The following is a 24,760-nucleotide window of genomic DNA, read 5'->3' as shown; positions in this document are numbered from 1 at the left end:
TTTTTGTATTGCTAGTTTATAAACATGCTGGTCCCGGCTCAGCTGGAGACCTAGAACTTCACACATGGAGCCTCATAGTGCACATGCCCTACATCTCTAATTCCATTACCTTGCTCCGAACTACACAATGATCATGGTTACACTGCTTACTGTGAACTGATTGTGTCTAGTATGGAAGTATTTAAGGTCCTTTCTCAGTATATCTGTCAGCAGCAAACATCACTGCCTGATGAACTGAAGGCAAATTAGTTACTTAAGCCAAGAATAGGAGTGCCCCAAGTTAAACCTTTTTTGAAGGCAAATGAGTTACTTACGTCAAGAATAGGAGTGCACCCAGATAAAACTTTTTAATTTAATTCAATGTTCCCCACCCTCCATGGTATGATTTGTTAATGTGACTTCTGTTTTCTATTTTGCAGTCATGACTCTTTCCATGCAACAGGAATGCCTTTAATGTCATACTGTTTTTGTTTCTTTAATATTATTTTCTATCTACACAATAGAAGCCCTTGGCAAAATCACATAAAATGCCAACACGGTAATTTTCGTTGTTTAGTTCTACCAAAAGGGAATTTGTGTAATTGTATATCACTTTTCCTGTAGAAAGGTATTTATAGATCATAAGGAGCTGCTGTTAAAAGGCTACAATATTCTGGTGTAAGTTACTTTCTTTGAGAATTCTGAGAATACAAGGATAGAAATGGGTCCGTAATTACGGGTCACTCATTTATAAATTCATGAAAAAACATTTGGACTTAATTACTGCCAATATAGCGCAAGATTTTTCATATTTTAATTGAACTACCGTCACAGCTAGATGAGTTATTACTTTCCAGTGTCATAATTTGTAATCTATCAAACTGCTGATTTGACAAAACTGATATCTGCTGCTCAGACTGCAAGTCTTGTCTAACAAGGCAACCACATAGCAATCAGATATTTGTGGTACGTGAAGTTCAGTGCTCAAGTTTCAATGTTCCCAAAGCATGTTCATGCAACTTTCAAAAGTTCAAGTAAATAGACTTTGAAGTCTCCCAATTATCTTTAACATGCTAAAGAAAGGTTTTATTTTTTGACAAGCTCTGTGGTAGATTGCCTGCCTGCCCCTCTGTGGCGGGGAGTCAGTTCCTGTCTGATTCAAATTGTTAAGCAAATGTGCACACTCCATGACCATTTCCATGAAGTGTAAAATACATACAGAGGATAAAATTTTTTTTTTTTAATTGAATCAATCTTGATTAACAATCTTTTATAAAAGATTGTTAATTAAGAGCTCACATTTGCAATGAAAACTGGATTTTTGTATGCAACTTGTAATTAACAATAAGATGATTAGCATTTTTCATAGAAATGACAATGACAAATTTATTAGCATGTATTTTACGAATTCTATATTTAAATTTGTAGGTACTAAAAATGAACAGAAAAAAATACAACGAAAAAATAATGACCAAAACATGACTCAATTCCACGATTACCAATCTCAAGCACTACTGATTCCTCCACCCCAACCCCCTTCATGAATTTTATGCTTCACAAAACATGCAACTTGGTTTAAAAATTTGAATCCAACAGAAATTGAATCCAGCTCACCGCCCCCCCCCCCCCCCCCACACACACACGAGCACTTTACCACAGAGCCACACTGCTTGCAGAAAAACTGACCTTAATTTTGCATATGAATGATCGTTAGACAACTTCAAAGCTCATTTTCTCAAAAATTTTTGAGAGCTGCAGAGAACTGCTCTGCTCTATTGCAATTTAAGTTCTGAACTTTAAATACCATAAATATAAAAAATTACAGTACTTCAACTACCTTGTGGCCTCCTTGTAAGGAAGTCTAATGGAACCACATTTGATGGCACTTCCCTGTCTTTTCAACCACTGATAATAAGAACTCATTTAATTCTGCAGCTCATAACTGAATTTAATAGCATTTGTTCCACTGCTACTGTTATTTGGGAGTTGATTTCTGCAGTTTATTCATTTCATTCCTAATAATGCCTGAATTGCATTTGCACAAAAAAATTTAAAATTCTACAAACTCATCGTGATGCACAGTTGCAGTCTTTTGGTTTGCAGTGAAGAACTTTGAAAGATTGCTTGCAATGCACCTTCCAGTTCTCTCTTCCATGCACAAGTTTCATTCCCAGATGTAGCTAACCTTTCTCTCAATTCCAACAGTAATTTTCATTCACCCACTGTAAAAGAAAATTGGATTCGTAGTGTTTTAAAAATAAACTTTGCATTTACTGTATGCCTTTGGTAAACTTGTTCCCATTTTCCATTATCCAAAATTCCCTCAATAATGTGATTCTGTCAGAATTACAATTTTGTGGAATTTTGTTTCTTCCTTCCTGGATAAATCTGACTGATGAGGATCCTTTTATTAGACCATCACAGCCAGACAAACCATTTATTATATGGCTCTCTTCTATCATGAGCTCTCCATTTAAAAATAAATTATCAATCTATTGTACTATGTGCTCCTTTTCTTTCTGGGGTCGATACTGTAGGCAATAAACCATGATGATTTACTCTATTATCACTGGCACCATCCATGGTTCATTCAGAAAAGAAGTATTATGTAAGGTGTTAATTGACAACATAAATATAAATATACTTACATCAGCTTCAACCCATAAGTGTGCTTCAATTGATCCTGTGTCATCAGATATCACGTAAGTCACTTTCATTGATGCCACCTGCATTCTTGTTATGATACCACAAATTGTAACCTGCACACAACAGGAAAAATATCTGAAGCACAGTAAGACTTACAGCACAATAATCGAGAACAGTTGTTATACAACATAAACCTCATTGACCATCTATTGATAGAACTGTTTTCACTGAGATAAAGCTATTTTACTTGGGATGTAAAGTAAATGAGTCCATAATTACACAAAAAAAGAACCAGAGATTGTGGAACTTATGGTTTCAGTAATTGTATTATCCATGATGAGAGAGAGCAATAAAAGTTGCAAACATTACATTTTGATGTAAATCAAATAAAACTTTATTAAAGAAGCATTCTTTTACATAAATTGAATGGAAATCAAAACAGAAACCTATTATTATTATTGTTATTATTATTATTATTATTACTATTATTATGTTAGTAAAAGAAGGTATAAGAATAATACAAAAAAACAGTAAAATGTATGACAGCAACCCCTGTAAGCTGTCTCACATTTCAAACTGTCCACACATCTGTGCACGTTTACACTTTTGCACTAAAAACGTTACACTTCTCATACATTTAAGTTACATCTGTTGAAATATGAGATACCTGTTATTACGTATACAGACAACAAAACAAAATTGTTCACACAAAAAAATGACTAAGTCCCACTTTGGGCATTTTCATCACGTTCAGCCACATCACACGTTGTGGCAACACTTTCGCCCCATTAATGCCCATGTTGGGTTATAGGGGGGACCGTATTACCCTACTAAAAAGACTTGCCATACAAAACATTGGAAATTAATACCAATTAAACATTATACACTGAAGCATATGACATTCATAGCAAACACCAAATATATAGTAATTTGACTGGCAACACCAGATGTGGTCCAAAGGAGGTGGTAGCATTGCTGTGAAAATAGCTCATGGTGAAAATGCTTTGTCATCACTTGTTGGTACAGATTTCAGTTCCACCATCTGACCAATATTTTCCATGTTCCCATTGTGATAGATGCCAACAGCATTTCTGTGGTACTTCTCATCTTGATGAGCAGGTTAGTGGTGCATATTACTTACAGTCTTTAAGAGAACTATTTTATTACAAGCTAACAAAACCTGCATCACAAAACTTGCAAAATTTTAAACAAAATTCATCCAAGTTACTTTGAGGGCATTTATTTTATAGGAGTGGAAGAATATCATTATTTTGAGGACTAAATAATTTTGATCAATCACACCTCTAGGAAAAATTTCACCTTTTACAAAGCTCATATTTCAAATGTACGAGAAAGTAACTAATTGAATAACTATCCAGTTCTTTGGCACTGGTGAAATTGGTAATGATACACGTTTTTCAAATCACGCACTGTAATATGAGCACCAAGCTCAACAGCAACCCTTTTGCCCTTTTATCAAGGAACACTAAATTTCACTCACATCCTCAATTTCAAAAACAATTAAGTACACATTAAGCTATCAAAGAGAAAGTTTCGTCTGTATGCAATAAGCTATTCACACAGAAGTAACGGACAGAACATGAAAGCAGACACAGAGAGAAAATCATTAAAATGAAACTGAGTATGAGTGAATAGATATTAACTACGACACTGTGAATCAATTGCAATCAAACCAACTATGCTTATCATCACTGTGCCACTTAAAATTCCTTCAGAGAATTTTCTCACTGTATATTAACAGAAAGAACTTTCCAAAAACTTACAAAATTACATGTCACATTTCTGATTTTCACAATACTCTGTGTGCTCTTATTGCGCCACAACACGCAAACAGCTACAGTAAAAAAAACCTTGTTCCACTTTTCAGTGGACTGATCCAAAGAAACTGTAAACTGCAAGAAAGTGTAAAATACAGAAAAGCAATGAAAACAAAAAACAAAAATTAATAAATTACTCTTACTGCAATTCTCTTTATATTATTAAAAAAAAGAAATTAAAACAACTTAAAATTTGCATATTTAAAAAAAAAATCCGACATAACTGTTTTTGTTTCTTTCTAACAGCAATTAACTCTACTTGTCGTTCCACAGTATACAAAGCATCCACCACAAAGGCAGGGGCCAAGTGCTGACACACACAAACATGCACACAGGTTTCCCTCCTCATGCAGATCATGTCCAATGGTGTAAATAAAACATAGAAGCAAAAGTCTTTCAAGGAACCACATTAAAAAGATATTAGTGTTCTAATGTGAGACTCCTTATTGATAATTACTGAAAAATTATGGTAAATAAAACTTGTAACACAATACTGGTTAAAACACTAAAGTTGGCAGTCTATACAAACAAAGAACAACAGGCACAAAATCTTCAGCTTGTTGCTCACCAGGAGGTTACTTCATTCAAGGATGTCCTCGGTGAGAAATAGGGCAGAAATTGGCATGTTACAGAGCATCATGAAAGTGCATTATACAGATGGCCATCTTCGAAAAAGGTGTTTATTGGTATAAATGACTGTGAAATTAAATTAAAGCTGTTGTAATACAACACAAGGAGCAGAAGGAAGTTTGCTGCTACAGTCACTCTCGTCAGATTGTGATTGTCATTAAGGCAATGGCTCAGCATACTTCCCCATCCTTCCAAACACTGCGGACCTATAATATAGGCGAATCTGATGCAACATGCCGACAATGAAAATCATGCTTAGCATGCTAACATTACGTTACATGATCATTAACTTTGCACATACACTGCAATTTTCACTTTGTTCAAGGCTGACTTTGTGCAGGAATACGAGGCACTTTTTAGAGGAATCTGTATGAAAGTCAGTGTTAAAGGTCGTGATAATTTTAAACAAAAGGAAATGTTGTAATGAGGAATTGTTAATGACAGGAAAGCATTGTAATCAGGGAACAGGAACTATGTTGGTACTGACAAAAATAAATTCAAAAAACGGGAACATGCAAATGGGGTTTTGCTGTATATATAATAAGACAGTACCTCAAGAATATGCAATACAATAACAGTAATAGCACAAATTCTCACCAGTGTGATATCCTGGGTCCCAATCTTTAGCCCCGAATCTGCACTTGTCAATATCTGATTTATTGTTACAGGAACAACATTTTGGTCTCGTTTATTTGCCTGAAAAGAAAACAAAAAGACTTGTACTGAGAGTATTATTATTACTACTACTACTACTACTAATCAGTAGCCATGGTGGTGGTGGTGGTGGTGGTAGTGGTGGTAGTAGTAGTAGTAGTAGTAGTAGTAGTAGTAGTGGTAGTAGAAATAGTCAATTAGGATTGCAACTTTTCTCCTCTTAATAGATAAGTATCATTGCTGATAAAATGTGAATTATTCTTTATTCCATCTCCATATATTATTCTTATGGAATTAATGTAAAATTCCTAACAACAACTTCAAGAAATTTTGGAAGGCACGTCAGCAGCCAAAGAACAATTGATTTACGAAATACGATAAAATAAGATATGTGACAAGCTATGTGTTCAAGAGACACATAGGGATCTATAAAAGTTTTTCTCCGAAGTTATAGGAATGCTTTTACATGCAGCTGAACTAAATTTACAGTACAGTGGGCTGTTTCAGTAGTCCTGGTCTCCATGCCAGCATAATTCATGACAATGAAGAAAATAACTTACATGTCAGATCTCAGAAGCTCTATATACACTGAAGCAACAAAGAAACTGGAACAGGCATGTGTAATCAAATACAGATATATGTAAACAGCCAGAATACGTCACTACAGTCGGCAACGCCTATATACGACAACAAGTGTCTGCCGCAGTTGTTAGATCAGTTACTGCTGCTACAGTGGCAGGTTAACATTCAAGTGGTGTAATATTCAACACACGAATGATGGGACACAGCATCTCCGAAGTAGTGATGAAGTGGGGATTTTCCCATACAACCATTTATCGAGTGTGCCGTGAATATCAGGAACCTAGTACAAGATCAAATCTCCGATATCACTGCGGCCTGAAAAAGATCCTGCAAGAACGGAACCAACGACAACTGAAGAGAATCGTTCAAAGTGGCAGAAGTACAACCCTTGTGCAGATTTCAATGCTGGGCCATCAACAAGTGTCAGCGTGCGAACCATTCAACAAAACATCATCCATAAGGGCTTCCGGAGCTGAAGGCCCACCTGTGTACCCTTGACGATTGCACGACACAAAGCTTTACGCCTCACATTGGCCCGTCAACACCAACATTGGACTGTTGGTGACTGAAAAAATTTAAAATTGTATCGAGCAGATGGACGTGTGCAGGTATGGGGATAACCTCATGAATCCATGCACCCTGGATGTCAGCAAGGGACTGTTCAAGCTGCTGGAGGCCCTGTAATAGTGTGGGGTTTGAGCAGTTGGAGTGATATGGGACCCCTGATATATCTAGATACAACTCTGACAGGTGACACATATGACCACCTGCACCCATTCGCACCCATTATGCATTCCGATGGACTTGGGTAATTCCTGCAGGGCAATGCAACACCCCACATACCCAGAATTGCTACAAAGTGGCTCCAGGGACACTCTTCTGAGTTTAAATACTTCCACTGACCACTCCCCAGACATGAACATTATTGAGACTGTCTGGGATGCCCTGCAACATACTGTTCAGAAGAGACCTCCACCTCCTCGTACTCTTACGGATTTATGGACAGCCCTGGGCGATTCCTGGTGTCAATTTCCTCCAGCGCTACTTCAGACGTTAATCGAGTCCATGTCGCGCTGTGTAGTGGCACTTCTGTGTACTCACGGGGGGCCTACACAATATTAGATAGGTGTACCAGTTTCTTTGGCTCTTCAGTGTAATACTACTATAACCTCTTTGTACTGGGTGGTTATAAAGTAATTGACTACGTTCAAATATGGCACACTGTAAGCAGTCAGAATGTGGTGCAGGTGCAGGAAAATGGGAGGAATGATCAAATACATGATAAAGATGGTTCTGGCGGTTTATTAGGATACCGTCACAAGTTATGACGTATTCAATAGGGTCTCCCAACTCAACAACATGCTGAATCCTTAATATGGCATTGTCGACAGTTGCTTACAGCTATCCAGTGTTATCAGAACAATGTGTTGTAGTATGCTATCCTTCAGATTAGGAAGAGTCTGGATACACCCCTTATAGAATAGATCTTTCTGGGGGATGTGGAAGGCCACACATCTTGAAATCGCCTCGAGATGATGTGGTCATTACCGAAGGTTTCTCAAAGCAAATCTTTCACCTCGCAAGCAACATGTGGTGTCCCCCCATCTTGCACGAAAATAGCAGTATGGACACAGTTGTATTCTTGCAAAGTTGGAACCACGTATTACACAAGGAGGCCCTTATAAAGTGCAGATGTCATTGTACAACTAACAGGCCCACGAGGTGTCATATTCTCAAAGAAAAACAGGTCAAGAAAGAAGGAGCTTGTCAAACCACATCACAGTCACATAAGCTAAGTGCAGTGGATATTCCTGCACAACATTTGGCAGAATAAAATCCGATATGCAACAGTTCTGTGCATTCACGACACCATGCAGAGTAAAATGTGCCTCATCCATCCAAACAATATTTCCCAGCCACATGTCACGCCAAGAAGTGAAGGGCTATGGTACGGAGTTGTAGCCTATCTTGGAGCTTCATTACGTACAAATTCTAAATCCTGTAGCAATACCAGAGTAAAACGCACCTCAAAAACTTTGAACTGTTGACCAGAGAGAGAGAATTCCCATGACATAGCTTGAGCACAAGCTGCGAGATTTGAGGTGTGTGTTGCACAATCACTCTGAGGAGAAAGTTGGTGATCGAAATTTCATGAGAAGATCCTGTCACAGCAAAAAATGTCTTTCTTTTAATGATTGCCACCCCAATTCATGTATCATATCCGTGGCACTCTTTCCCCTATTTTGTGATAATACGAAAAGAGCTGTTCTTCTTTAAATTTTTTCAGTACTCTCCATCAATCCTGTCTGACACAACCCCACACTGCACAACAATATTCCAGAAGAGCGTGGACAAGCGTAGTGGAAGCAGTCTATTCAGTAGATCTGTTACATTTTCTATGGGTTTGCCCATATATCGCAGTCTTTGGTTTGCTTTCTTCAAATTTTTTTATCATATTCATTAGCCCATTTATTGATATGAGGCCTCTTCACAGCTGTTACCATTGGTGATATTCCTGCACTGCAGCTCTGCTCTTGCAACTGTTCTGATAAAACAGCTTTACCAGCTGCACACAATCTTTCTCTTCAACAGTCATTATATTTTATACGTAAAACTTCAGCCTTCTTAGTCCTTTACACCAACAGTCACTTCAGAAAGAAATCAACATATGCCAGCAAACAACAAACGGCATACTGACAGCAGAACAGGAAACATTTCACATTCTGACTGCTTACAGCACCATATTTTCACCTGGCGGCAGGCAGTGGAACTATAATTTTTTTCAGCACACTCATTAATGAACACACCAATGACGCTTCAGTGTCCTGCGATGAATTTGGGCCACACTACAGCACTCAGAACACCATCAGTTTAATTATGACCACCTTTTGTTGGACCAAAAGTGTAATAGTAATTGGCGACTAAGATCCAGTCAAAAGCCTATATTCACCAACAGCAGTACAAGACAGTAATGTTCCTTACATGTGAGTGTACTGGAAAACAAAAAGGAAGGTTCAGCTTCAGGTATAAATTCTCTTGCATCACAGATACGAACAACACTACATTACTCTCATTCTGGGAAGTTATTGGTATTTTACTACATCAGAGAAACCTGTTGATGGGCTGAGATTTCAGAACATATTATTTTAAGTGTATGATGCTGGAAACTGCTGCCCTTTTGGAAAATGTAAAGGCTCCATGAAACTGGCTCATTTAGGAAGCAAAAACAAGCAACAGATAGTATTCTGTTCACTTCTAAGCACAGAAAAGGACAGTGGATAAAGAAGATAAAAAGAATGCTAGATTTAAACCTTGAGCAATGATCCTTTCCAAGTAAGTACAAGTTTCAACATAAAGTTAGACTGAACTGAACATCACCTCTCAGGGATGGGAAACCTACATTACAGCACCAGATAAGAAATTAACCAACAATTAGATGACAAGAATGACTACAGATATTTGACCCATGAGAACTGGAACTAGTCTGCATGTCTGGAATGCAAATCTTTGAAAATAGGTACTGGTTAAACAGCTCATGAACGACTGTGTTATATCTTTCAGTTACTCAAAGTACAAAGGAAAGCACATCACTGTAATGATCTTAAATGTTACATGTTCTTCAAACCAATCGTTAACAACTGCGACCCGATGGTGTGGAGCACTGTCATCCATAAAAATTCCACCGCTGTTTGGGGCATGAAGTCCATGAATGGCTGCAAATGGTTTCCAAGTAGTTGAACATTAACATTTCTCATTAATGATCAGTTCAGTTGGACCAGAGGACCCGCTACATTCAGCGTAGACACAGCCCAGGCCATTATCGAGTTAACACTAGATCACATAGTGCCTTGTTGACAACTCAGGTCCGTGGCTTCATGTGGTCTGCACTACACTCAGACCCTATCATCAGCTGAAGTTCATCTGACCAGCCCTTTGCCTTCCAGTCATCTCTCGTCAAACCGATGGTCACGAGCCCACAAAAGGCGCAGCAGGCAATATCATGCTGTTAGCAAAGGCACTCGCATCAGTCGTCTGCTACCATAGCCCATTAATGCCTAATTTCGCCACACTGCCTTGATGGATATGTTCATTGTACATCCCAATTGATTTCTGTGGTTATTATAAGAAACATTGTTAGTTTGTTAGCACTGACAACTCTATATAATCACCATTGCTCTCAGTCATTAAGTGAGGCTGTAGGCCACTGTGTTGTCCATGGTGAGAGGAAATGCCAGAAATTTGGTGTTCTTGGCACGCTCTTAACACTGTGGATACTGGGATATTGAACTCCTTAACGATTTCCAAAATGGAATGTCCCATGCATCTAGCTCCAACTAGCACTGCGCATTCAAAGACTGTTAATTCCAGTCATGCAGCCATAATTACCTCTCACACGTTTTCACATGGATCATCCGATTACAAACGACAGCTCCACCGATGCAGTGCTCTTTTATATCTTGTGCATATGATACTACTGCCATCTGTAGACTTTTGTCACCTCAGTGTCAGGCCAGACTCAAAACAGCAAGAAGCTGTATGTTATAGGTATTTAATTCAGTGCAGTACGTAGTGGACAGCTTTGAAAGATAGCAGATCACAAGACTTATAACAGCATAGGCCAGCAAAGTTCCATGTCTGCTTACATTTGGTACAGTAAGGCAAATGTCTGTGGGACGTCTTCTTCAAATGAGGAGACAGCAATGCACAATGCTGTTATCTTATTACTATTTGATAAAGTTCTAAACATGTTATGTCACTGAAGATGTCTTTAAATGCTATTTCCAATGCTGCAGATAGCCATACACAACCACTTTCAAAAGGAGTCAGTACCATGATTTGGCAGCTATAACATTAAAAATAATTGCCTACATAAAAAAAAATTTTTACACACTGTCTATCATAAAGGAGTAAACATACCTAGGTCAATGTAGTTACTCATTCTGGAGGTATTTTGTATGGCCTGTCTTCTGTGCCTCACCTTGTATTTATGGATCTCTCAGCTGCTTCTGATGTTGTGTTACTGCTGTTTCCTGGGAAATAACTACAGCAGAACAACACACTACCACCTTATCTACTTGTGCTCCAAGACTGTAGTTTATTTGTTGATGTATTAGATACCAAAGACATATGATCAGAATGTCCAACCAAAATTTCAGCATAATCCAGGAGGAACTTAAAAGAAAGAGGATGGGGAGTATACAATGACAGCACATGAAATGCTGGAACTACTACTCAAGACTCATTTTCTTCAACGCACTCTGACAGACAACATAGACCAGAACAAGATCCCTGTAAGATATCGGTTTTCAGGTGTTTGAACAGAGAACTGGGAATCAGTCAGAGAATATGTTGTCCATAGTAAAGTGAACTTAATAAGAGTCCTATGCAGGTTATTTGGGGTTAGCCTAGCAGCAGGAATCATTCCTAACATCTGGAGGGGCAGTGAAGATTGTCTTCATTCCAAAGCCAGGGAGAACTGATCATACCGAGGCCAAGGATATGAGACCAATCAGTCTGACCTCCTTTCCTCTTAAAACATTACAAAAATTGGTCAACGTGCATGTTAGGGAGATGAGGTTAACTAGGGTCCCTCTACACATAAACCAGCATGCATACCAACCAAGAAAATCATGTGAAACTGCACTCCACCAGTTTTTTGGGGAGGTGGAGAAATCACTACACTTTCAGGAAATAGCCCTCTGCATCTTCTTGGATATCGAAGGGGCTTTTAGCAACATGACCTTCAAATCCATGGTTAATGCAGTAGAAGTGCATGGCTTAGAGACCACCATCTGCAGGTGGATTAGAGCCATGCTCAGTGATAGAAAGGTAGAAACCACAATGATGCAAGAAAAAATGGTAAACAGCACCAGAGGCTGTCCACAAGGAGGGGTCCCGTACCCTCTATTGTGGAACCTTGTTGAGCCGTGGTAAAAATTGCTGTTTTGAAGAGCGAGCCGCAGCGCATAGTGTGAAGTAGTTGCCCTCCGTTTCTGGGGGTGGCGCCGCTGTAGCAATCACAGCTTTGGTGTCTCCCTCTGGTGGGAAAGGGGAAAGGTTGCCTGTTCACGTGCATTTAAGGGGCGCTATGAGCTCGCCAGCAGTCAGTCGCAATCAGTCTGGGGTCAGTCTCTCATCCCCAGCTTGCTAGTCTGACTCTCGTCCGAATCTGTGAGGTAGTTAGTGTCTGTCTGTTGTCCGGACTGTTAGTATGTGTTTTGTTCGGATCAATCTATAAAGTCGGATAAATGAGAGTCTTTCCACTCCGCCAGTAAGACAACTCAGCAAGTGGTTGCCCGGTCGGGGCTCAGTTCCTGCATCTGAGTCTGCGCGTGAGGCCGCCGGTCTGCTCGAGTTGCTCAGGCAATGGTCATTGGCGGTTGGATCAATCGGTTGGTCGGTCGAGCACTGAGACACAAGATGACTTGTCCGCCTTGAGCGTCAGCCATGTGAGGTCGCCACGTGAGTCCAGTGGACCGCACAGTATAGAAAGGGGTAGTGGCTTCGCGGCCATCCTTCCTGCGTCCATTGAAGCGGCTGGCAGCGGACAGTTCGGGAGAGCGTTTTGGGGGTGCTGCACCAGGTCTGCTCTGGAAATCGCAGTTAATAGAAGTTAAATGATTGGCGATATGTTGTTTCATTTACTTGTTAAATTCTACTTGTTTTCTTGGTGAGGTCACCAGCCACTTTGTTTTGGGGTCGTCCCACCATTCTTCGCCGTGTGCCCACCTTCGGGAAGGTGGTTATTTATGAATTGGGTGGTCCGTTTTTTCCTTGTGGAGTAGGGGCGGGTTAGAGCAACCTGCGGTTCGGGTTGTTCGGTAGTCTCCCTATCAATCTGCCCTCTGTCATGTTTGTTGGATTCGGTGTGTTAACGAATTTATTGCTTGGAGTGTAACGGCCTAATTCCTGAAATATGTTTTTATCTGGCCTATCATCTTGAGAGGCGGTATATGTGTACTGTCGAGCGTGTTAACTAGTTTGGCCAACCTTGTATAATTTTATATAGGATTGTATTTCATGGGATTTTATTTAAATGGTCATTTTAGTATATAAAGTTGCCACCCTACCACCATAAGACTTTTCTTGGAAGTTAAAATTAAGTTGCACCTTCGGTGGCAAGTTAATATTTTAATTTTAGTTTTTTGTAACATTTCCATCACTCCTACAGGGTGCATAGTTTATGTGCTTGTGTGAATTGTTAAAACTTTTAGTTTAAAGTAATCTGGTGTGTTGCAGATTTGCACCTGTGTAGTCTTTCAGAGGTCGTTGTGAGCGGACGTGGCTACGGCTGTGTCAAAAGGGAGCGGCAAGGTTCTCAGCCCGAAAGCTCACACAGTTCAAAAATTTGTTTCTTTCTGCCTCTGAATAAACTGTAACTTGATATTTAGAGGGTGCTTTCTGGTTATAATTTTAAACCTGTTTCTTTTTTTAAAAAAAAATGCTTTTTGGAATAAAATTCCCATTTGTTAAAAGCAATTTCATTATGATTTCATCAGTTACTCCCTGGCAACTACTTCCGCACTCACATAGTGTATTAAATGTGTTAATGTTCTTGATGAATCACTAGTAAATAAATTTTTAAGAAAATTCTTTGAAAAGAAATCCACAGTTCACTTGTGGTGAATGAACTCATTGTAGAATTAAACTCAAGACAGTACTTTTGCCAGGGATATGAAGATGATCTTGTCATAGTAATACTTGGCAAATTTTCAAGTACAGTCAGAGCTAAGGCACTAGGAGCATTGAACACTGTGCAGAATTGGTGCAGGAAACAGGCTCTAAGGGTCAGTCCTAAGAAGACTGTTGTAGTGCCATTTACAAAGAAGCAGATCCAATACACATATTGGAATCTCAAGCTTCTCGATGAAACTTTGCTAGTGAAGGGGCTAGTGAAATATCTCGGGGTAAGCATGGATCATGGACCCCTCAAGTAAGAGCACCTGTTCCAATGCAAAAGGTACTCTAATGAGTGCCAGGAGAGCTTGTGGTAAAAACTGACTCTTAAGCCCCAAGAGTATGAACTGGATATATACCACGGTAGTAAGACCTATGACACTTATGTGGCTACAGCGTGATGGAAAAAGGTATAACAGCAGGTAGCTGCTAAGGAGCTTGCTAAGGTGCAGAGATTGGCCTGCTTGGCCATTACAGGCAAAATTAGCAGCACACCCACTGCTGGGATGGGAACCATGCTGGACATGCCCCCATTACACCTGTGAGTAAAGATGGAGGCAGCAGCTGGAGCACACATGTTAAGGACTGGCAAAAACTGGAACTTACTGAGCTATCCAGGACCTTGTGACGCCGGAATTGCATATCCTCCTATTTCCATCTATTGTACTATAATTTATTTCCTTGTTTTGTTACCTCAAGATGTGACATTTCTGTCTCTTTATATATTGTAATTGTTTTACTGTTTGTATATATATATATATATATATATATATGCATTTATGTTGGTTTGTTTTGTAAATATTATTTGTATTTTTACGTTGGGTCTTGCCTAGGGAAAACTATGCTATCGAATGAATACATCGATAGGTCGCGTGGAGAACCTAAGTGTTTAGGATCTTTGGTAGTGTTAACTCTGTCGCGTGGAGCGCGGGCAGAGAGAGAGTCTGGCTGGGGTAGTGCAGTGGGTCAGGTGTGTTGTGTGACGCTCCCGCGAGTTGCCGCGCGTTCGGGGTTTGGCAGCATGTCATCGTGCTCGACTTGCTATGATAGTTTCTGACACGGTGTCGCGGACGGGAAGCATTAGCTGGCGCACATCAAGAGCCCGTTTCACCTGGTGAAAGTATTCATAGCTGGCTACAATATTTAGATTACACAAGCACAAATTATGAGTGCGAGTTTTGTTACCATATTTTAGCTTACCTGTGACTACAGCTCAGCTTGGTACGTACTAAATTTTACTATTGTTAATTGTTCAGAATCATTTAATTCAAGTTCAAAGTTAAATCTCTTATTTCTAAATTGCATAGATTCAAGTAGCTTTTGAAATGATTGTTGAGGTAGGCCAAGACTAACCGTATTTTACTGAATTTCGATGTGCTTCAGAAAGAAAGCTCACTATTAACTTCAGTCACTAAATTAACTTTCGATTTTACGGTTTTATTAATTCTTTTGCTAAATTAAGTCAGAGTGTAGCGAAATTTATTACTTCTGACAAACTTTCAGTTTTCACACTACACGTGTCAACCTTCAGTTTCCACGCTTCTAGTGCTAATTATATGTGTAATAACCTTTCTTTTTCAGTTACTGTAGTAATTGTCCTTAGGACTGGCGACCGTGATTTCCCCCAAATCTCAAATATCTAATTACCGCTAGTTAATTGTTGACGTAACGGCCACACATTTACTTTCTTTATTAACTTTACCCCTTTTCAAAATTAATTTCCACCAGTTTCATTTGCATTTTTCCTTTCATTTAGATGTAAACCTTTCCTCCCTCTTTACCAACAGATTAACTTCGGTGACGATTGCTTTTCCCAAATTTTCATTAGGTACACGCGGTTTAATTTTTCACTGTCATTAAGGTCGAGAAGTGAGGGGGAGGTTACAACCTCACACTAAAATAGTGAGTGAGGTGTAGACATAAGTATGGTTGGGGAAATGCCGGCCGACTATATAGTAAGTCCCAACTGCTTTGACAAGCCTTTCAATGTAGTAATTGGAAATACAGAACTCTGGGAGAACAAATTTTGACACCTTACTGGGGACATAGTCTGCTTCACTTCACTGACGGTTCGAAAACAGACCAAGGTGTTGGGGCCGGGGTGTACAGAATGCAGCCAAGGCTGGAGAGTGCAATCTCTCTAGGGAAGATGGCAACTGTGTTTCAAGCAGAAATATCTGCTATCAGGGTGTGCGTGGAGGAGAATTTGCAGAGGTGCTACAGAGGTCGAAGCATTTTCATTTATTCAGACAGCCAAGCAGCCGTGAAAGCACTGTCAGCCTCTGCAACAAGATCAAAGATCATGGCAGATCGCCACAAAGTCCTTATGGAGATAGGGGAAAGCAATAGGGTAAGCCTATTGTGGGTATCTTGTCACTCAGGGAGTAGTGGTAATGAGCAAGCCGATAGGTTGGCCAAGATGGGGGCAATGATACCATTTATCAGACCAGAACCTGTTCTGACAATCACCAAGGAGATGATCAAGATAAAATTACGAGACTGGACAAGGAAACAGCATGTAGAATATTGGGCTAAGGTCCAAAAGCAAAAACATAGCAAGGTATTGATGCCGAAGTCATGTTCTAAGAGAAGTCTCTCAATCCTGAGTTTGAACAGAAGAGAAATAAAACTCATGGTTGGACTATTGACAGGCCATGGGAATTTCAAAAAACACCTACATACAATGGGGATAATAGAAGAAGACCCCAGATGTAGGATGTGCGGTGTGGGTGAGGGAACAGCATCACCTCCTGATCTTTGAATCGAATGTGAGGAATTTGAGATTAAAAGACAAAGAATATTCTGATCAACCAGACCTGAAGAAATTGTGTCTAGCAAAGCACTGGTAAAGGATCTCCTTGCACTGTTCAAGGGCATTGGTTGGCTTTACGGTGTAACACTGTGCCAAGATGTGCTGGCCGTGCACCAAGGCATGTTTAGCCACAGGGTGATCCTCATTACCAACAAACACTGTCTGCCTGTGTCCGTTCATGGGAATGGACAGTTTGTTGCTGGTCATTCCCACATAGAAGGCTTCACAGCGTAGACAGGAAACGATACTGCACAATAAACACTGTTTTGGTGTGGGCAGCAGCGGGCTTGACCAATATGTGTGTGTGTGTGTGTGTGTGTGTGTGTGTGTGTGTGTGTAAAATCAAATCAACGTTTAGCAGTTAGACAAATGTTCCAATTTTCCCTGAAAGAATAGAGAGCATACATACTGACAATCACACCATTATCGCTCAAGTAAAAATCTCTGAAACTACGGAAACCCTGTATTATGTTGTTAATTACAGAAAGAACTATCTGACGCAAAATCCATCTGACTTGGTCCACCTGGTACTTTCAACCTTAAGAACACATATGAATCCTGACCTCTTAAATTTTCCTGGGAATGAGGACTACTGGAGCAGTGGTACACCAAAATGCATTGGTGTCGCTATTGGGGGCCGGCTGAAGTGGCCGTGCTGTTCTAGGCGTTGCAGTCTGGAACCGCGAGACCGCTACGGTCGCAGGTTCGAATCCTGCCTTGGGCACGGATGTGTGTGATGTCCCATTACAATCTTCACCTTGTGCAGTAACCATAACGCAACTAGGTTCAAACATACAAGCTTCAAGATACAAAAAGATAAGGATGATAAAACTGGTGTCTGGAGCAGCACAAACACGGGTATTGGATTATTAAGAATGTCCATAGATTGACAAACATGAGAACCCGAATTACTGAAGACAGTGGAGTAGAGAAAAATAAATCTTACAATTAAAATATATATAAAAAACAAAGATGCTGTGACTTACCAAACGAGAGAGCGCTGGTAGATAGACACAATAAAAAACACACAAACACACACATGAATTTCAAGCTTTCGCAACCCAAGGTTGCTTCATCAGGAAAGAGGGAAGGAGAGGGAAAGACGAAAGGATGTGGGTTTTAAGGGAGAGGGTAAGGATTCATTCCAATCCCAGGAGCGGAAAGACTTACCTTAGGGGGGAAAAAAGGACAGGTATACACTCGCACACACACACATATCCATCCACACATATACAGACACAGGCAGACATACGTAAAGGCAAAGAGGTTGGGCAGAGATGTCAGTCGAGGCGGAAGTACAGGGGCAAAGATGTTGGATGACAAGTGATGTACGAGGTGCAGCAACTTGAAATTAGCGGAGGTTGAGGCCTGGTGGGTAACGGGAAGAGAGAATATATTGAAGGGCAAGTTCCCATCTCCGGAGTTCTGATAGATTGGTGTCAGTGGGAAGTATCCAGATAACTCAAACGGTGTAACACTGTGCCAAGATGTGCTGGCCGTGCACCAAGGCATGTTTAGCCACAGGGTGATCCTCATTACCAACAAACACTGTCTGCCTGTGTCCGTTCATGGGAATGGACAGTTTGTTGCTGGTCATTCCCACATAGAAGGCTTCACAGTGTAGGCATGTCAGTTGGTAAATCACGTAGGTGCTTTCACATGTGGCTCTGCCTTTGATCGTGTACACCTTCCCGGTTACAGGACTGGAGTAGTGGTGGTGGGAGGGTGCCTCATTGGAGGCCAACTCAAAAGTGTGTGGGTCTATTTATCATCAGCAGTTCAAACATATGGTAAATAATTGTTCCCCTTATGGAAATGACAGCAAGGAATGAGAAGGATTACTGTGCACATTCAGCGTGTATGTTAGGCTACCTCATTCAAAATGTCAAAGAATTTGTTCCTACAACCACAAAGGCAACAGGACGGAACCGAACAAATTATGGCCCATTTTGGAGCAAATAATGCCTCTCATCTGGGTTCTTAGGTCATATTTGGATCCTTCCAGTGACTGACAACTAGCTGAGAAGGTCAGTTCACAATCTACAGCACTGCCCCCAGAACTTAGTCATGGCTCCCTTGTTTCTGACTCCAGTGGACCAAAGACTTTGAAGGTTCTGTGACAAGGTAGGCTGGAGCTTCCTAGACTTGTGCTATCGGGTTGAGAACTGTAAAGTCCTCCCAAAAGGGGCCACGTGTGTACTACACATCAGAGGCTGCTATCCAGGAAGCTGAGTGCGTGGGGTGCAGACAAGATTTTATTAGTTAGGCAATTCTCCATTCCGTCCAGACAGTGACACCTGCAGGAAACCCCATCTATTATGTGCAAGATTAAAAGAAATACACTCCAAAGAGAATATTAAAAAATCTACAAGTAAACTGACAAAGCCTTCTCAACAAAATGCCAGAATTTGAAGTGCTCCTAGAAACCAGCAGAGCTCATAAGATACTAGGTTTTGCTGGTCAAAACATGAAACTGATAACAGTGAGATTATCTGGGTAAATGAGAAATAACGAGAAAGAAGGTCCTCTATTTGTCACAAGAGACAAAAACCTCAATCCCCAGAGAGAGAGGGGGGGGGGGGGGGGGGACTGCACCACAAGATTGCTTGGGCAAGAATGAGTGACAGATTTTGGCATGGACTTCTAATTGGGTCATTCTACTGACCACTGGACTCACAATCCAGATATAAGCAAAACTTTTGAGAAGACACCTCAGTTTGCAAGTACCTGTGTTCACCAATCATACTGAAATTTCTGAGAAGACTACTTATCCACCAATCAACTGGTGTATTTACAATTGTGTAAGTGGCTGGTGTGGCATGACATCCTACAAAACAGTACTTAATACCTTCTCTTAAAACTGCATAGCTCTAGTAGCTAGTCAGCACCAGCTCTCCTTTTCAATGCACTCTTCATTCTTTTCTGTTCTTTTCTATCATTTGTCCACAATGAATTTAATTTCTTTATCTATCTGCTTTCGGGTATATTTTCCTACATTTTGGCAATAACTGACAATACTGCTCTTTTTGATTTTCATCATTACTATATCGTTTAATTCAACATGCCATGAGGCTGACAAACCCCAATATACTTTAAACAGTTCTCAAATGAATGTGGATTCCATAGATTTTGAAGCCATTTGCACTTAACGACACAACAAAAACCACAAAATAAATAGTTTAGCAAATGAGACTGAGCTGAAAAAGATATACAATATTAGTCTGAGACTGTAAAGTCTAAGCACTTTGTTCAATTAAAAGTCTAATTTCAGCAGATTTGTCAATATATTGCACAATATATCAACCTTCAATCTTCTCTACAGTCAATAATATTGTGCAATATGAAATATTGCATATTATTATTAATGGTCTCTGGCTGCTTTACACTGCAACTTGATCACCAGCCAATAGCTGTATGTCCAAGTACCTTACATTTCCCACAAGTATTTACTATGGCGAAAAATTTTTCCAGTTTTTGGTGGGTTAATTGAAGCATTCAACCCCTCTGCCAAATCGCAACCTGTCACCTTCCAACCTAACCTAGATCTTGTACTAAGATTCAGATTAGCCCATCACAACCCACATTCCAATAATTAATGCAGACACAAAATAAATAGTCAGTGTTCTGTTCTCTTTCTGTTTCTTCATGTGCACCATCATCATACTATGGGAAAAAGCCAACATCTCCTATTGGTAGGGCTTCAGTTGACCAATTCTGATAATTCAGTCAGTGTATGTATACAAAAGAGGTTGCAACAAACCTGATTCTTAAAGAGTCATCTTTCATTCATTCATGGATTTATACCCAACGTTTTGATTTGTCTTTGATTGTTACTATGATGCTTTAATATTTCACACATATTTTTCTTTCATTATATATTGACTGGTGTGCTCTCTTGGGATATTATTTTCATAACATTTTACAGAATACTTTGTCTACCAAACAGACTTGTCTGTACCATATATGTTACCAGAATCTTTCAGAGGGTTCATAATAATTTTTCCTTAACACTGTTCTGGCACTTCAGTTTTTTATTTGTATACTTCCTTCATGTTCTCTGCCACCTTTTCCAAGTAATTTAGTTAGACCTTTTTCATTTCAAATGATGCTTTCTATAATTCTTCTGCTCATATTTTAAGTTTTCTAAAGCTTTTTATTTTTCCTACGGCCTTGCTCCGCAAGTCAAAAATTTGTCATCTTTTCAATTTTTGAAGGTCTATTACTCGGTAACTTTTCATCAGAAAAATGTGAAAAAATTAATTTGGGTCATGATTTATGAGTAATATATGCATAGTTAATTTCAAAAAATCTGAGAGGGTCAGGTTGTAGCACTTGTTGATTTGACATGGAATGGCCTAAATATGGTAATTGAGGCCCTAGGTTGCAATTGCTACTCTAAGATGAAATGGTTGACACAGGAGAGGAATTTGTAGTGAGCCCCATCAAACCAGTCAGAGGACTGATGACTCCAAAGGAAAAGAAGCAGTGTAGGTGAATGAGAGAGTGGTGCAAGAAGAGAGAAAGATTTACAAAGTAACTTGAGGATAAGCAAGCCAAATGACTCTCAAAACTTTCTGTGGGTGGATGCATGTTTATATGCATTAAGTTTAAATAAAAGGAGTAATAAGAAGACTGTACAAAATAACTTTTAAGACTGAAGTAGTAAATATCACTGATGGGTTAACACACGACAGTGGAACTATAACACCACCTTCAAAAAAATTGCACACACACGATGACTTCAGCATTGTCCAATAGGTATTGAATTTGAAGACCTCCGGTTACAACTACGTTCTACAGTGCCTGGTGTATTAGTTGCACCAATAAAAACTATTGGTGACCATCTGTCAATTTCAAAGCAAATTCCAGTTGTTTTCTTTATGTTAAATAGGCCCTACTTCAGTAATCATTATTTCACCCTTTCCATTGTAACTCTGTGGGTCTTCTGCATGAATTCCTCTATTTCCTTTACCAGCAGTAGGCTATGACATAACTAGCAGATAAGGCAGAATAATAGTACTTAAGTGCACATAAGAATCTCCTATGTCATTACTTATTTCCACACAAAGACAGTCAGTGCAAGTCATACTTACAGGACCTTTAGATGGCTGTTGGGTTGATGGGCTATCAAAGTTTGTTGAGTTGTTGTAATAACCACCTTGCATAGAATCTGAAAATGTTTGGAAAAAAATTGTTATTCTTTATTTTTATTCATCTCTCTATTGTACTGAACTACTGATTTCGAGAAAACATTTTTTTAAAGTGTGGATAACAGCGATGACATTCCAGTCATGTATGTGTCATTATGATGTTTCAAAAAGGGTTACAAAAACTAATGAACGAACTATCACCGTTGTTTCAACTACAATACCCCAACTTCGAGTACATAAACAAACTATTTTCAATCTCTTTTTATAATCTGGCTGAAGTTTCAACATCAATTTCTATTTATTTATGAATTAGGCCACGGATCAACACACTATAATAAATTACAATAAACAGCTCAAAACACACACACACACACACACACACACACACACACACACACACACACACACACACACTGAATATTTAAGTATGCTTTTACGAGCAATCAGATTTATTGGAAGAGAGTTCCGTAAAACCATACTCAAAGAATATAAAATAATGCCCATTTCCTCTATATGTATGTAGGCTATTTGAAACTATTTTGCATCTCAAACTAAACTAATGCTAAAGAGTGTACTACACAATTGTAGCACAAGAGTAGATCACTATTATATCAACAGTACCCGACTACAACTGGGTGGCAAAAACCTGCTGCAGGTTGCTTATTATACAAAAGATTTCCAGTTAAAAAAGAATAAAAGCCCTACCAGCTTCCAAAACAAAACTAAGATAACACTTAAAAACAGCATCTTAGTAGTACGTCAATATTTTGAGACTAGTCGAAAAGAATTAGAAGGGTCGACAGAAGCGTCCGATCCCACGCGTCGGCTTTGACCCGTGACGTAAGGGTGTTGTGTGTGACGTCAAGACGGCGCGGAGTTTGGTTTGAGTGTGGCTGTCTCCAGTTCTGTTTTATCTTATTTTATTTACTTTTCTGATCTGTTCGTTCTATCTCGTGAGATTTTTTTTAAATTTAAAAACACTTATTACTTATTTTAATTATCTGTTTCCTCCAATTTCTGTTTTAGTTTATTATATTGATCTTTTTGATCTGTTCATTCTATCCCGTGAGATTTTTTTTTAAAAAAGACAAAAAACACTAATCAGCTACTGAAGCATCTTTATCTTCTATGGGTTGCAGGGGTTACGACACCTGGGGAGGTGGGTGGGTATTCATGCATGGCTGTCTTCACTTACACGTTGTAGCTACGCAAGGTGTCTAAATTTGTTTATATTTAGTTTGCCCCCAAACCCAAAACACCCCATTTCCCCCGCTTGTCCCATTAGTGTCATTAGGCTTCTTGTGGGAAGTGTGTGTGTGTGTTTTTTTGTTTCCGCCATATTTGTGACGTCATGGGTCAAAGCAGACGGGCGGGATCGGACGCTTCCGTATTTCCAATTAGAAAGGTTTGCAGTACTCAGATTAGATTAGTACTTGTTCCACAGATCATGAGTACAACACTTCATAATGATGTGGAACGTGTCAGGTTAATAAAAGGTGCATATACAAGATATTACATTACACAAAATATTACATGACAATATATATATAATGTGTGTGTGGGGGTTGGGGAAATTACCCACTTACTATATCCAAAAATTCATCTAATGCGTGTACGGATTGCCATTAAGAAATTTTTTAATTTCCTTTTAAATGCTATATGGCTATCTGTCAGACTTTTGATGCTATTAGGTAAGTGACCAAAGACTTTTGTGGCAGTATAATTTACCCCCTTCTGAGCCAAAGTTAGATTTAACCTTGAGCAGTGAAGATCATCCTTTCTCCTAGTGCTGTAGCCGTGTACACTGCTATTACTTGAATTCATTCGGATTGTTAATAACAAACTTCATAAGTGAATATATATTGTTAGGTTACAGTGAAGATCTCTAGCTCTTTAAATAAAGTGTCTGCAGGATGATCTTGGATGAGCTCCAGCAATTATTATGATTACACGCTTTTGTGCAATGAACACTCTTTTACTCAATGATGAGTTAACCCAGAATATGATGCCAAACGAAAGCTGAGAATGAAAATAAGCGTCGTGGTAAGCTAATTTACTGAGCTGAACTCAAATGTTTCAGCAGATCCTCAGTGTGTTTTTTCCAGTTCAACCCCTCAAGCAACGTATTGACAACTGTGCTACCCACATTCCAGTCTCTCGAATATAAAGGCGGTATTCCCATAACTTCGCCAACTTCGGTTGCCCCGTACAGCACAAAGTTCTTCCATTTACGCACCAATAACTCCAGATAACTTATACATCAAAAGCGACGTATTCAATTACAATACGGGCGAACCAACAAGAAGACCACAACAATAACAATAGCAAAAACAAACACACTAACCGTGTGGGTCAAACATTTTCTCCTTTGATGTTCAAATCACAACATAAACAACGCAAACTTGGCTAACAACGTCACTTCTCTATGAACAACACAGAACTTCGCGCTTTAACATGGCTCCCGCATAAATACAGAGATGTTATAATTTCCCGCCGTTTATCTCCAGGCTTCCATTGGCAACGAAAACTTGCACCTGCATCCCACGCCACCACCGCCGGAGCCAGTAATATTTCTACACGCCCAGTCCTGATTCTTACTGACATGAATCACTGATGCCAGTGACTACGACAATGCTTCTGTTTTCGTGCAGGAAAGACTACTCTCCAACTCTGAGAATATTACTCAGCGTGTGGCCGAGGAAAAAAAAAAGAAAGCCGCGCTGTTATTTGAGCAAGCAGTAAGAGCCGACCCTATTTTTTTGTCTCACAATTTATTGTTGTGGGAACTACTA

General features: G+C 39.5%; 1 protein-coding gene across 1 annotated transcript in view; it reads right to left on the bottom strand.

Annotated features, from left to right (window-relative positions):
* LOC126234657 (replication protein A 32 kDa subunit) overlaps positions 1–24,469 on the bottom strand; it is a 31,885-nt gene extending 7,416 nt beyond the window's left edge. Inside the window, exons 1-4 of the mRNA XM_049943389.1 lie at positions 24,313–24,469; positions 21,912–21,988; positions 5,691–5,789; positions 2,628–2,738 (exon numbers count right to left, since the gene is read on the bottom strand). Of these exons, the coding sequence (XP_049799346.1) occupies positions 2,628–2,738; positions 5,691–5,789; positions 21,912–21,988; positions 24,313–24,328 (303 nt within the window). The 5' untranslated portion in view covers positions 24,329–24,469. The remainder of the gene's footprint in view (positions 1–2,627; positions 2,739–5,690; positions 5,790–21,911; positions 21,989–24,312) is intronic.
* Positions 24,470–24,760: the final 291 nt, after the last annotated feature.

The sequence above is a fragment of the Schistocerca nitens genome, chromosome 2 (assembly GCF_023898315.1).
Source record: "Schistocerca nitens isolate TAMUIC-IGC-003100 chromosome 2, iqSchNite1.1, whole genome shotgun sequence".
In the NCBI taxonomy this organism is placed as follows: Eukaryota; Metazoa; Arthropoda; class Insecta; order Orthoptera; family Acrididae; genus Schistocerca; species Schistocerca nitens.
This window is presented reverse-complemented; position numbering and strand designations above follow the sequence as displayed.